The following is a 15,109-nucleotide window of genomic DNA, read 5'->3' as shown; positions in this document are numbered from 1 at the left end:
CAATTTTTAGGAGTTTGTAACTTTTTCGCGGATAATTGTCCGAACTACACCAGTATAGTCGCACCATTACAAGATCTCCTCAAGAAAAACAATAGGTGGAAATGGGACCTTGCATGCGATGAAGCATTTGCTAAAGCAAAGGATCTGTTGGCCCATAGTGTGAAATTAGGATATCCGGACTATACACAAAAGTTTATTGTGCAAACTGATGCGTCGATTATAGGAGTTGGGGCAGTACTGTATCAAGAGACGCCCGAACCCGAACAGAGGATCACCTATTTGGCTTTCATGAGTCGCAAATTAAGGTCGCATGAGTTGAAATACACCGTGACCGAACTAGAGATGCTCGCGATCGTGACCGCTCTTAACCATTGGAAGAAATACATTTATGGGTACCCAATTGTGTTGAGAACGGATCACAAAGCTCTGACGTTCATGATGAAATCTGCATTAACAAGCGAGAGAGTCAGCCGGTGGTGTTTGTTTGTGCAGCAATTCGACATTACAGTTGAGCACTGCGCCGGAAAGGCAAATGTAATTGCAGACGCCCTCAGTAGAAATCCAGATCCGGAACCTATCATGGTTAACCAAATACAGTTGATAGAACAAGGGGACCGCGAAATCATAGAAAGGCTGCGGACTATTGGTGAAGAACAGCAGAAATGTCCGGAAATGAAGAAGTTGATCGATTTCCTCCAACGTAGAATACAGCCAGGGACCGATGAATACCGTGAACTTCAGAAGAGATCCGAGAAGTACCAATTTTTTAATGGCATGCTGCATAAATTCGTGGACGAGGACCACACGCAATTCAGGATCGTGGTTCCAACGACGTTGCAGGTTGATTTAGTTTGGCTCGCTCATCACGTTACAGGTCACGCAGGGAGAGATAAAGTGATTGCTACACTTCGGGAAACTTTTATCTGGAAAAATTTGAGGAAAACTGTTCAGCAGGTACTCCTTACTTGCGACATTTGCCAACGGGTAAAACCCAATCCGCACCTACTTAAGCAAAAACCGAAGCCGTTGTTGCCAAGTAAACCTCGGGAACTGTTCGCTTTAGACTTTTACGGACCACTTCCCAAGGGAAAGAGAGGGCTTCAATACATTTTGGTATGCGTGGATGTGTTTTCAAAATTCGTCACTCTCTGTCCAATCCAGAAGGCAAATACTAGAGCCGTTATAAATCAGTTGAAGACTAAAATCATACCACGTATGGGCAAGCCCGAATGTGTTCTCACGGATCATGGGTCGCAGTTCACATCGGGAAACTTCAAGCGAGACATCGACAACTTAAACATCAAACATCATCTAAGCTCTATTGGGCATCCGGAGTCGAATCCCGCAGAACGGATAATGCGAGAAATCGCAAAATTTTGCCGTATCTACTGTCCTAGACAACATTGGCGTTGGGTGGACGTGATTCCTGTTATCACAGAAAGTATCAACGGCACTATCCACGAATCCACCGGCCAAATTCCGTCAGTGATTCATTTCGACAGTTTCCCGAAGAGACCATGGCACGAGGTCTTAAAATGTCCACAGGATCCTAGGCTATCGGTTGAGCTATGCATACAGGAGACAGCAAAACATTTGAAGGCCCAAGCAGAACGAAGATTACGTCGTCTCCGTAACAAGAGGTACCATCGACCACTGCGCGTAGGGGAACTTGTTCTCGTTAAACGACCAACAGTTTCCGATCCACCCAACAAGTTCTACCACAAGTTCGCTGAACTGTACATCGGTCCTTACCGAGTCATCCAGAACCTCGACAACAACTCGTACAAGGTGCAAAGCATGGACGGCGCGACCGAAACCATCTACAACGCGGCAAATCTGAAGTTGTACCATACGTCCGGAGGCAACTTAGAAGACGTGGACAACGCTGAAGAACTTGGGGCAACGGATGAAGAAGAGGATGAGGATGACGGAGAAGAAGATCGACGTGACGTGTCGGACGAAGAGTCGGGACCAAATGAGGAAGCCGAAGAAGTCAATTATTTGGAGAATTTGTTTTCACAGAGAGATCTTGGGGATGAAGAATGTCCAGAATGTCAGTACCTGGAGAACTACAGAGAAGCATTGCGTCAGATAGCATATTATTTGGAAAGATAGAACCAGGAACTTCGCCAGAAAGTAAAGGTTTGGAAACAGTTGTGAATCGATATTGCCAATTGAATATTTAGCGACGAAATGTGTCCAGTGCCTGTACCCATTTCTTCTCGGGGAGAGGGGAATATGAACCCGACAGGGGCATGATCCAAGGACCTTAGGTTGATATCGATCTCCGTAATTACGCACGCAATGCTATTAAAGGGAAAGAACGCTGAAAATGATTAATATTCATATCATTAATAGAGGTCGTACCGAAACTAATTAATATTCATACCATTGAGATAGATAAATTGTGTATTTTAAAATTATTCTACGAGATTTCTTTGTCTGCGACTTATTGCGCAGTATTATCCTTTGTGTAGCGGGGGCCCTGCAGATGAAGCCAAGCCAACTTAGACCCGGGAGGGGTTACGAATGGGGATTCCCTGTGACATCACTCGAGAGAAGACATCCCTCCTCAAGGCTCACAGAATGAGGGGAAACTAACTTTTTCGAAACGGAATATAGGAGCCATCTTGGAATCGGACTGGCCAACTTAATTACCTACGAGGTAGAAAATTAATAAAACTCGAATTAGGGGCCCATCTCCCGATTTAAAAGGGATAAATGTTACTGGGACATTTATTTAGAGTGTTTAATGTCCTCTTCCGTGATAACTTTCAGCCGAAGAAAGAATACTGTGTTGTTTCTGCGTGGAAAAGTACTGAGGCCATCTGGTTAGTCTCATGACACGTCCTCGACGGAGGGACTTCACCCCGTGTGGTAGGGGAAGCAGAACATATTTTAATTAATTTAAAGAGATTCACCGAAGGATAATGGAGTGGTTATGTCTCAATCGCACCAACTAGATATTGGTCACCGGTCACCCGTACTATTTTACCTCGAGTACGCCGGGAATAGGCGCTACGCAAATTAGTGGAAGGGGTATCGCTCCCTAGTAAAAACTACTGCACGAAGGGACAAGAGTCAGTCGGGATTTGTGGCTTACAGACGGCGAAGCTATGTGCAGTCGAGCTTCCAGCGATCTTTTGTTTGAGTGAATTTAAATTAATTTAGAAGTGAAATCGCGTACTGTGCGTAAATATTGCAGAGATTGGATAGACGCGATGCTAGTGTCTAAACTTTAAAGATCAGGGTCGTGTCGCGAACATTTAATATAATTTGTAATAATATTATTATTATTACTACGGTGCTACTGTGTCGAGTAGTAACAAAGGTACGCGGAATCCGATACTGAACCACGGATTGCGGAGTGAGGGCCGATATCGCGGCTGGACGTTCACACTGAATGTAACTAAACAAATCTTGGAATAAATAGTGACGTATTGTGTGCCTCAGGAATACTGCCAGCGGCTTCGTCAACCTAGAACAATGGACTCCCGGTTGGAAAGAAGAATGGTGCCTCCAGTAACTGCTTTGGTGCCTATGGGTCAGCACTAAACCAGCAATGGACTTCCTGAGCTGACAACGGGTCATCAAGTGATGGAGATGAGTATTAATCATATTTAATATGACGGGATCAGATTGGGCGGGGAACAGTTATCATTACCTGACGCTATAATGTTAGAGATTGTAACTTCAGTAATGTAGATGTGCTACCATGATACACGTAGCTTCTATTTACTTTATTTAATTAGTAACACGTCTGAGCAATCAATTGTAAATAAAGGTGTAATACGATAAGTTTGCATGCAGTAGTAGATTAACTTAATCATTTTATTTGGGGAACTTGTAATTATTGATGCGTCAGGAAACCAATTTTTAGTAATTCAGAGTAATTCAAGTTAGGCTGTAGTTAGTCCAGCGTTGATAATGCATGGCTGGTAAATAGTGTAATTTTATTCCGTGAGCACCCAGAACTACGAGATATGACTTCGGAACTGACACCACAGGCCTCCACTGACATATATTTAGATAGGAATTGTACAATTTTAATTGGCAGGCTTATCATAATTTAAGTGCAAATTGAGGAATATTTAATTCATAATTGTATTACCGTGTGACGATTTTATCAGAAATCACAATTTAGATATGGATTAATTACACCGTTATTACGAGGAAGTTAATTATGATCACGCAGTATGGTCTAATTTCCAGGTAAGTAGTGTAGGGAGATAGTGTAATGATGAACCCGATAATAATAATAATAATAATAATAATAATAATAATAATAATAATAAATTGTAGTTATGGTAATCATGCAAGTATTGGTATCATAGAAACCGGTGTCGCGTCGCGGGATCATGATATTGTAAACGAATGTGTGTGTTGAATTGAAGTGAAGTATTGAGAGCCGATGTAATTTTGCTTATTGAACAATGAAGCTCAGTTTATTAGTGAACGATCCCCGAGATGGGGTGTTTTGTTAAGAAAGGGCGTTATGCCTGTGAAGGCCGAGGCCATTGACCACCCGCCGTGCAGGGTGTGGGGCAGTTGACCTAGTGAGGAGAAGTGTTGTTTTTTTTGTATGCTCGACCGCTCGTATAAGGGGGAGCCTTTAGTTAAAGAGAACGTGGCCCGGAAGAGTCACCTAATAATGGAAATATTCAACACGCCAGAATGATGTAGTCGCTAATAAATGACACGGCGATTGTTACCAGTACTTGTTAGTTTACTGTCATTACTCAGTTGAGGATAATGTAGCTTAGGGTTTTCAGAGTCCCACTTCCATCCAAAGGGGTGTCAGTTCAGTTCCCGACAGCGGCATTGGTACCCCAATGCTCAACCGAAGGCTGGATGTCTCACGTGTTTACTGTATATAATTTGTGTTCTCTAAGTGTTTTTGTATCTTGTTGTGATTATAATTGAGTTGCCAATGGTGCTGACCATCGGGGTGGTGAATTGTATACAAGTGAGGGTCGGTTCAAACCCGGGCGTTTGTTCCACATTTTTATGAGTTCCTTCTTGGTACTTCGTTGGGGAATAGTTGTGTGTTTAGTATAGGGATTGCTCAGACTCGTTGCATGCATGTTAATCCTATTGGTCAATGATATCACATAGCCTCAGTGTCTATGATAAGTGTTTTTCCGTTCGAATCTCGTCATAATGGATCGCTCTGCGATAGATAATACTCGGATCCATCACATACGACTAAAAGTCGATAACAAACAACAACAGTTGATAATAATCCATGTAATTCATTTGTATATAAATGCGTCATTACCATCATCATCATTAAGGCCTAATAAACCACTTGTATTAATCTAAACTTTAACCTGAATGTGTTCTCATTGTAATTAGGTATGATCCGTCTCCTACCCTGTATGCCTTTAAGCTAAGTCTAGTTAAGCGCCTATTTGTTTTATTCCAACCCGTTAACGCCCTGTAGATATCATGCCGGAGCCATTATGTGTAGGGACGGGTGCAATATATGACTTGATGAGCAAATAAAAGTATTTTATAATAGTCATGTTAAAACCAGTGTAGTAATCTATTCTGTAACTTCTTTAAGTTTCATTTGAATGTCTCCTATAGGATCTGAGAAAATGTTCCTTTTAGAGGAAAATGTTTAATTTACAGAAAATAAGTTCTTAATTTGCATAGAGCCATGTCCATACTTTTTTTAATTAAAAATTCATTTAGTACACTTAGAAATCAACCGTATTTATATAGTATGCCTTAAACTGAAGACAAAAGCCTGATTTTTTTGTTCTCCTCAAAACTAAGAATTATCATTTTGGCATATTATCCACTCTGTCTCCCCTTAAGTCATCCTAGACTCCGGAAAACTTAATGGTTTTGATTATGAAGCCTCTCCAAGGGTTGAAAAGCTTTCAATTGGGAGAGCCAATTGTGAAACAGAGTAAAATATTAAAGATTCATAATTCCATTGTTTTCTCCTTTAAATAACCATTACCACCTTCAGCATGACAGTCTGTACCTTGGCTATGCCATCACAGTGGTCTAACTCAAAGATTTTGCACTTCACTCCAAAGTTCGGCCTTTGGTTACTTGGACTTCGAGAATCGTCTTGGTTGCAGATTTCAATATCTAATAGTGTGGGGCAATCCACATCCCCAGAGTTTTTTATGCCAGCTAGACGTCGAACCTCAGCAATGGAGTTGATCCTCATCCTGCCGACTGGAATAACGTCACCTGAAAGTAAAGCAAGAGACTTCAGTACCTCAAATGCGACCCTTTCTACCAGTGGCAGCTTGTGAAGTGGTCACATCACGGTTTACATAAAGACAGATATAATTTGTTTTTGCAAAGTATAGACATCAAAGGGATAATATCAGAATAAACCTAGGCTTATCTTGTAATTAATGCTTAATATGTCGGTTGCTAGTGCATCTAGTTTCTTTGCAAGTAATCAGAGTTTTAGTTTGTAAATATCTCACCAACTGGTAATTCATTTCACTGACTATAACTACCACATCACTCACAAATTACACTTGAATATTCCCATAAATACTTTATAAAACATATCGAACACAGATATTCACAATAACCACACATTACAATAAACAGTAACCATGTATTTACCTCCCAATTATCAGTTGCATTTGGTTCAGCCTGGCCAACACACTTTCTTGGAAAACTATCAACATGAATTGAACATTGGATAAATTTGTATATGAGGAGTTGAAATAACTGCTAAATCACCAAATTAACAACACATATTTTTTTTAATTTTCCCCTGCTAAAACTATCTCAAATCTGCTAGATCAAGTGGAAAAATTGCTACAATGGCACCACTAGTTTAGTTCAATTTAAAGCAATGAAAGCAAGTAGTTTGGAAAATGTTCCTTTCTTTGCACAGAAATTTCTCCTTTTGAGTTATATTTATCCTAAAAATGATCTGTGTTTCTAGTTTCATACATTCTTTTTCATGAATAAGCCTTTCTTTGTTGGAGAAAGGGATTTAAACAGTCTAGAAAGAAAAAAAAGAGGGTAATAATAATAATAATACATAAAATTTAAAATACTGATAATGTCATTTGTAAATAATGTTAATAACAAAATTCTGGTACATAAATTGAGACTAAGACATGGAAGGGAAAAAGGCCATCTATTATATACCAATGGAGCTGTATTCACTAATGCCCACATTTTTTATGCTTCGCCTTATCTCCAGCACAACGTTTACCCATTGTTAAACTTTTCACTCCGGTTGACTGCTGTAGCAGTCGTGCTGGAGCTGTGCCTCATACCCGATCGACTGCTGTAGAAGTCGCGTGTCTTTCGGCAGTTTTCTGTTACACTACAATAGACTCTTGCAGAAGTTTGGCCTTGGAGGTCTCTCGTAGCTGTCTTGGGAGTCTATAGTTATGGCTATGATCACCAAATGACAGGAGTAACCAGTTTGAAGATGAAAGCAATGTGTACGGTATGCTACTCACTTTGCGCCTAGTTGCTCCCCTGTGCTGACGTGCTTGTGCTTCTTGACTTAGTTTTCAGTCACTTTGTAATTGTGAAAGGCCTGATGATGGAGGAAGGATATACTGTGGAGGAAGCTCTTGCCCTCATATTGGGTACCGACTTTGACGATGATAGTGATTTATCATCTGATTCTGGTGACGGAATGACTTCAATCACACCTTCTACTTCAGGTACGTTTTCCATTTCAGGTACCGCTTCATCATCTAAACGGTCAGCCTACTTCAACGATTGGACTGAAGATGAAGATAGTGAGGATGAAGATCAGGTGCCTGAACCACCGAGCAGAAAACTAAATTGGAAAAAGTAGAACCTGAATCCGAAGAATCATAAGTTCGATGTAGCTAATTCCGGATTGAAAAGTTTAGTGGACAATGCTAGCATGTTAAGTTTCTTTCAGTTGTTTTTAACACACATATCATAACTCTTCTGTGCAAGGAGGATGAAAAGTGCTACAAATATAGTCATAAGCATTTCACCGAATATGCATTACAAATAAAATAAAATACTTTAAAGCTATGACTGTCTTCTCCTCACGTCACGAGCCGACTGCGGACTGGAGAGCAGAGCGAGACAAGTACTCGTACTGCAGGCGTGGTGAACCACTCACTGATCGCGTGCAGAGGGCCACGCCACCATACTCACTATGCTAGAGTGAAAGGGTGAATTCAGGGCAAAAGACTTGTTTGGAGATATGATTGTTGGACTTGCGAACTACATGGCCTGGCTTTTTTGCTGGAGGTCTGTGACTCTTCAAAGTCACTAACATTTGTTTTGCTTCTGCTTACCACTGAAAATAGTTCCTACGTCTTCATTTGAGTGTGACAACATTCCCACTCTAATTTTTCATCAAGCATTTGGGCTTCTTACCCACTAAAATCCACACACCATTTTCCCATGACATGCATTTCTGCCCTGGAACTGCTCTCGCAATACTTCAGGGTGGCATCTTGCTTTTAGCCAATCAGGCTGCTTCTTTCTTCATTTCTCCTTTACTGATGTTCATGAGCATCCAATAATAATAATAATAATAATAATAATAATAATAATAATAATAATAATAATAATAATAATAATAATAATAATCTACAGTATATATTAAAAGAGTTTGCCAAAACAGCTTTGGCAAGTCCATCCCTCCATTCTACTGGGCCGATATGCTTCATTTCTGTTTTATTCTCTCCAGAATTACCTGCCGGTGAATCATGATACATTGATAGGTCTCTAAGTTCAGCCAACTTTGAGTAATCATAAAATCAGATCATTAAGTGATCACTCCATTAATTGCAGGCAAAGGCTTACCCTAACCCTCAATAAATTCTCTACTTCGCAGGTTGCTAAGCAACTAACACTTTCATTAATATTCTGATATATGTGATTTTCATCCTTAGTATTGTCACTGCATGCAGCCATGTTTGATTACTACCTGGGAAGCCAGAAAATATACACTTCCTCTGATGATGGAAGAATACTATTGTCTGCTAGATACTCTTTGATTCTCTGATCTTCCCCAGCTTCGGAATATACTCAACAGATAGCAGAACTTTCCTGCTAAGCAAAAATAGTCTATGTACGTACAGATGGGAATGTATCAAGTTGACTAACCTACTGTTCGACCATTAATAAAGCGCAGGGACAAACTCTTGAAAAAGTGGGTACCATATCTACTTACCCGAACCAGTATTCAGCCACGGTTAATTGTATGTTGCAATCACGGGTAAGATTGTTTGAAAATGTTAAGATACAGATACGGCCAAATGGTCGAAACACAGAGAATTGTATGGAAAGATGTGTTATAAACTACATTAAAAATGGATCAATTATTACGTACTAGTATTAAATGTTCATAAAACTATTAAAACGACTGCAACAGGCATATCAAGACAAGTTATCTGACGTATTTCTAAGGAATGCTGCAGAGCAACACAGGTCGACTAATAATAATAAGAAGAAGAAGAATAAACATTTTCACCATTCGCTACTGACTACCACATGGCCCTCAGCTTGTTGAGAGACCTCACCACTACAGTAAAATAATTTTTTCACAACATACCAGCATATTCATAATTCCATGACAGCATAAAACCATCAGAAGACAAGAAAAACTGTCTTATGTCGTCTGGCAAAGTACAGCAATGTCTCTGCTCCCATGACGAGAGTAGCATTCTCTCACATGGCAGTCTCTTTTCCAATCGTATGTCATGCACACCTGGAGTATTTTCTGAAAATATAATTAACGGTATATTAAGAAAGTTAAAAATAGTACATTAAAATGACTTTCAATGACAAGTTTAGAAAATACAGTCTTACTGGAAGATATGAAATACTATGCTAAGACCTAGTTGTATTCCAACCCTCTCTTGACCACTGGAACTTTCAAGTACAGTTAACCTCTTATATAACACCACCCGATACTCCACCACCCTCAGTTATTGCCCATGACAAGCAACTAAAGTAACTACATTGATATAATGCCACCCCTGCCTACCGCAATGTGCCACTGGTGGCACAAGTACAGAAGTGCCACGCATCGTACGGTTAAGTGCAGTAAGTCATTCATTGTCACTGCCTCTTAATTATACAATGATCTTAAACTATATGAAATACAGCAAAGTAGTGTTAGAATTCAGAAAAACTGTCTTAAATACCGCTACCTTTCCACTTATTAAGCCATGTAAGTGAACTTTTACCAAATTAATTAAATAGTACGAAATATCATAATCTCCAAAATATATTTTAGATGCTCAGTTTTATTCTTAATTCATCCTTGGCATAAAAATTCTTAGGTTTCTCTTATATCTTGTCTTCCTTGTTAGTATAGTCTATATTTATGAAATGGTAAAAGTATTATTGTAATCTCTTAGATGTTTAGTTTTTAATCTTATTCTTAAATCCTCGGTAGGAAAATGTATTTTACACTTTTTATGTATTCTTTTCATTAGATTGTGTATATTAATTGATACATTTAAGTTAAAGTTGAAGTTAGTTACAGCCGAAGGGACCTCTGGTCCTACTTGTAATTAACTTTAAATAAATATATTTCTATTTCTATTGTTATAAATGTGCTTGATATATTGCCAGCTGCTGGTTTCAAATTATCGACAGGAACTGGAAACCTTTTCTTTGATGGAAATATGGCTCTTATCTGATCAGGTTGAGTGTGCTACCGACACTCATAACCTGTAGCTCAATATCTTGAGTGGCATGGTGCCAGGGATTTACTTGCCTTGGGATTGAATCGTCTTGTCACAGGTGGGAATTTCCTTAAGGAAATGGAGTGTTTTCGAGAAAAGCTCTGGAATCGTGGACAAAGCAATATGAGGATATGGGTGTGCTATTTACCAACTGATAAAGCCAACTTAGCACACTGGGTGAAACGCTGGCAACCAGGAATGAGTTAGCTGGAAAATTTATAATGCTCAATAATGGACCATTTATATTGATATTATAAATTTACTCATCCAGGACAAATATTTCAGGTTCCTTATGGGAATCATGTCTGACTCGTTAGCTGAATGGTAAGAGTACTGGCCTTCGGTTCAGAGGGTCCCGGGTTCGATTCTCGGCCAGGTCGGGGATTTTAACCTTCATTGGTTAATTCCAATGGCCCGGGGGCTGGGTGTTTGTGCTGTCCCCAACATCCCTGAAACTCACACACCACACATAACACTATCCTCCACCACAATAACACGCAGTTACCTATACATGGCAGATGCCGCCCACCCTCATCGGAGGGTCTGCCTTACAAGGGCTGCCCTCGGCTAGAAATAGCCACACAAAATTATTATTATTATTATGGGAATCATCATCTGTATCATCAACAAATTCTCCAAACAAATGATGCCATTATAATTAGGGATGACTGTATCATCTTCATTAAATTGTTTTAGTGCGGTACCGGTATGACGCATAGAATACCTAATGAGATCACTCAACGAGTTTAAGCGCACTCCCGCAGAGCGGTGCTAGTGGAGCCAATCACCAACGCTACACTGTCAGCTATTTTAATTGAGGTTACACGGAAAAGCAAATAACCAAATACAACACCCAATTGTTTAGACTTATGAATAATACTGCCAGAAAGTTGTAAATAGTCTCAGTCCCCACGAAGAAATATCTTAGGACTTTCTTAAGAACACACGAGATAAAATGAAATATTACAAAGAGCGAAGCAATATTGTGCTTTACATACTTTAAAAAAATACTTTTTAAACAGAGTACATAAAACACTAAACACTCCGTGTTCTTAATCTGCCCCTGAAGGAAATTAATCCTAGCTTTGACTGAGGAAAGAAACATTTAGCTCACATTAAATTACGAGTTGCCTTCTTTAGTCGCATTTTGAGAGACACTTTTGGCTTTTGGGTGTAGGTAAGAGAATTAGACTGACCGTGAATTTGACAACAGCTAGGCTGACCTTGAACCTTACCTCTCACTGTTACCATCACTACTTAACTCACATCGTGATTCTGGTTCATTATCCTCTTGTTACTGTCTCCATTCCTTTTCCTACTGGGTGTTTTTTGCTATTTTACCTTAGTGGATAGGTATTTTGGTAAATTTGAAAAAATATGAGGCACCGCTCCTGGTTTTAGTTTCCACCCCACACAAGGAAGTTCAACGTTTTTACCGTTCACAATGTAAGAGTCTGCCTTTATATGGTAATTAAATCTGCCGAAAAATGCAGGTCACACATCTGCTTTTGGCTGACAATTGCTCATCTTTCCACGGAATAACTCTCGTCCACTTTGCAAACAGATTATTTTCTTTCGGCAGTATAAAAATTTGTCTACCAACAGGCTTCCTTCCGTAACCTGTTGTACAACCAGCAATGAAACAGTACATTTTCAGGAAATAATAGGAAACTAGTTGATTGCACACACAAAGCACTGCACAGATATTAACACAGACTTTCAGAAAATATTAAGCGAAGAAATTCCCTCAATAGGCGTTAAAATTACCACCATGACTTCACGCACGCATGCTGTTACCTTCGTGGACAATTTGGCGCATGTGTTGTTGCAGCTGGTGCATTGCAACTGCAGTGCCACACTCCGGCGGGGCTACCAATGACAATGTTGAGAGAGTAGAGTGATCACACTAGGTATTGTATTCATCATGGTACCAGTAATACATTGAAAGAATTAGGGCTGCATCCAGTCAAAGAGATTTGCTGTCCCACTTACTGTCAAACAGAATTCCTTGTAGTACCCAAGGATGGGTTTCACAAAAAAGAATCAGGAAGGAAATGACCCAGCCAGGGATCCATAGTTCCAAACATACCACAATCTAAAAGTGGAAAAGGAGTCTATTTGTTATGTAAAATTAGGAAGCAGAGGGTGTCACTGGCCTGTGTTCACACCAATTCAAGGAGGATGTGAAGCGTGTACCCTAAAGATGATGATGATGATGATGCTTGTTGTTTAAAGGTGCCTAACATCGAAGGTCATCGGCCCCTAATGGAACGAGATGGATGACATGATATATGATAATTAAAATTTTAAAATGTATCCACTGACTAGAGTTTTAAAAAATGGTGATGAAGAAAAATGATAATGAGATGAAAACAATCAGTGGATCTAATTTGCAATGCCTTATTTCGAATAAAATAATAGAAAATACAGGTAACAAAGGAATAAGGCATTGCCTGAAAGTACAGATATATATAATTCATGTTAGACGTTAAAATAACACATTAAAATACGCAACACAAACTAAAATAAAGTCAAAGGGATAAAAGCACAGTTAACACAAATACACTAGGACAAAGGACATCATTACACACATTAAAAAAGACTACTATCCCTCATAAAACGGATGACGAGGTCTGCTGACTGCTCGTCATCGCGCAGAGTGAGGGAGATGGTGCGTGGGAGTTTTAGACTACAGCGCAGACTGACCAGTCCATACACTCCATAAGGATGTACACCACGGTGAGGTACCCTAAAGAAAATCGAACCTAGACCTTATTCAGTTTGTAAGATGTTCAATGTTCATTTGTCCTGCAATTATAACTGTGTACTAATGGATAGATGGACATTTGACAAGAGCAGGAGCAGAATAGCTTGAGACAGCACGTGACTTCCTATCCTTTCCCCCAGCGGTTAAATGGTGGAGTGCCAGCCTCCTGATCACTAGATGATAGTTTCAAATATGGGGGTTGTCTGATTTTTGAAGGGTGGAAAGATTTGGCTGTCTATGTTTGTACAATGCCAGCATGTGCATGATCTCTGGTGACCTACAGTATTTACTTCTTTACCCCATAAAATGAAGTAAAACTCAATCAATAGGTTGTCCTAGAAAGTTCTGGTCTCTTACATCTGATAGAGTAAACTGCAACATCGAAACTGACACACAGGCAGTCTAAATAAGAAATTTTTCAAAACATTGTATCCCTCACTCATGACTAAAAGTTTAATGTATCCCTATGATATAATTTCCCTAAAGGACAGATTGAAATGAATGGCGTACGGCTTTTAGTGCTGGGAGTGTCCGAGGACATGTTCGGCTCACCAAGTGTAGGACTTTCGAGGTGACCTGCGCGTTGTGATGTGGATGAAATTATGATGAAGACAACACATACACCCAGCCCCCAAGCCAGCAAAATTAACCAATGATGGTTAAAATTCCCGACCCTGCCAGGAATCGAACCCGGGATCCCTGTGACCAAAGGCCAGCACGCTAACCATTTAGCCATTTAGGACAGATCAAAAGAAATATATGAGTAACTTACCTGGTTAATTATTAAGTCATGTTTTTAATTTATTTAAAATCAGTTCTTTTAAATACACATTGCAAATAATAAGACAAGATTTTGAAATGAAAATTTATTTTTGTAACCCATCAAAACAGTTTTTTAAGAGTCTGTGTCTATATCAAGTATTATGCAATGATAATAAAATTACATATTTCCTGTTTGTATGAAAATTAACAAAACACCAAGTATTAGCCTTATATAACTAATATTGAGTAGTTTTAATCTTTATTCTGGAGTTCAGAGAAAAAGTTTGTAATGAGAAGGGTGTTCCTGCATGACTTGACACCAGTAGCAGATGGCTGTAGAGGCATGTGACACCCCAGCAAAACAAGTCCTTAGACACTCTCGACACTAAAATCCATACTATAAATAAATAGATAGGCATAAGGATTATGACAATACTCTTCTGGTGTTCACAAGAATTAACAAAATGGACTTGTAGATATCTAAATGATGAATATTACTGAGGAGGTTAACCCCTGATTCCAGCACCTCCTGTTTCCCAGGCCTTGTTGTGACTAATGCCATGACAAAGTCAATTTTCTGAACAACGACTCTGTGTGGGTGGGAGCAGTAGAATAACACCCACGGTATCCCCTGCCTGTTGTAAAAGGTGACTAAAAGGGGTCCCAGGGTTTCTCAACTTGGGAGAGTGGGTTGGCGAACATTCGGCCCTCAGCTGAGTCCTGGCATTGTTTCCACTTACTTGTGTCAGGCTCCTCCCTTTTACCTATCTTATCTGACTTCCCTTGGTCAACTCTTGTTCTTTTCCGACCCCAACGTTATTAGGTTTTCGAGGCCTAGGGAGTCTTTCATTTTCACACCCTTCATGGCTATTGTCTTTTCTTGGCTGATATC

General features: G+C 39.6%; 1 protein-coding gene across 1 annotated transcript in view; it reads right to left on the bottom strand.

Moving 5' to 3' along the window:
* Nucleotides 1-9,678, bottom strand: part of LOC136875006 (tubulin polyglutamylase complex subunit 2) — a 56,697-nt gene extending 47,019 nt beyond the window's left edge. Inside the window, exons 1-2 of the mRNA XM_067148720.2 lie at nucleotides 9,548-9,678; nucleotides 5,996-6,210 (exon numbers count right to left, since the gene is read on the bottom strand). Of these exons, the coding sequence (XP_067004821.2) occupies nucleotides 5,996-6,210; nucleotides 9,548-9,659 (327 nt within the window). The 5' untranslated portion in view covers nucleotides 9,660-9,678. The remainder of the gene's footprint in view (nucleotides 1-5,995; nucleotides 6,211-9,547) is intronic.
* Between the last annotated feature and the right edge of the window lie 5,431 nt (nucleotides 9,679-15,109).

This window comes from Anabrus simplex, chromosome 5, assembly GCF_040414725.1.
Source record: "Anabrus simplex isolate iqAnaSimp1 chromosome 5, ASM4041472v1, whole genome shotgun sequence".
NCBI classification, from domain to species: Eukaryota; Metazoa; Arthropoda; class Insecta; order Orthoptera; family Tettigoniidae; genus Anabrus; species Anabrus simplex.
The sequence above is the reverse complement of the archived record's forward strand: the minus strand, read 5'-3'. Positions and strand labels throughout refer to the sequence as shown.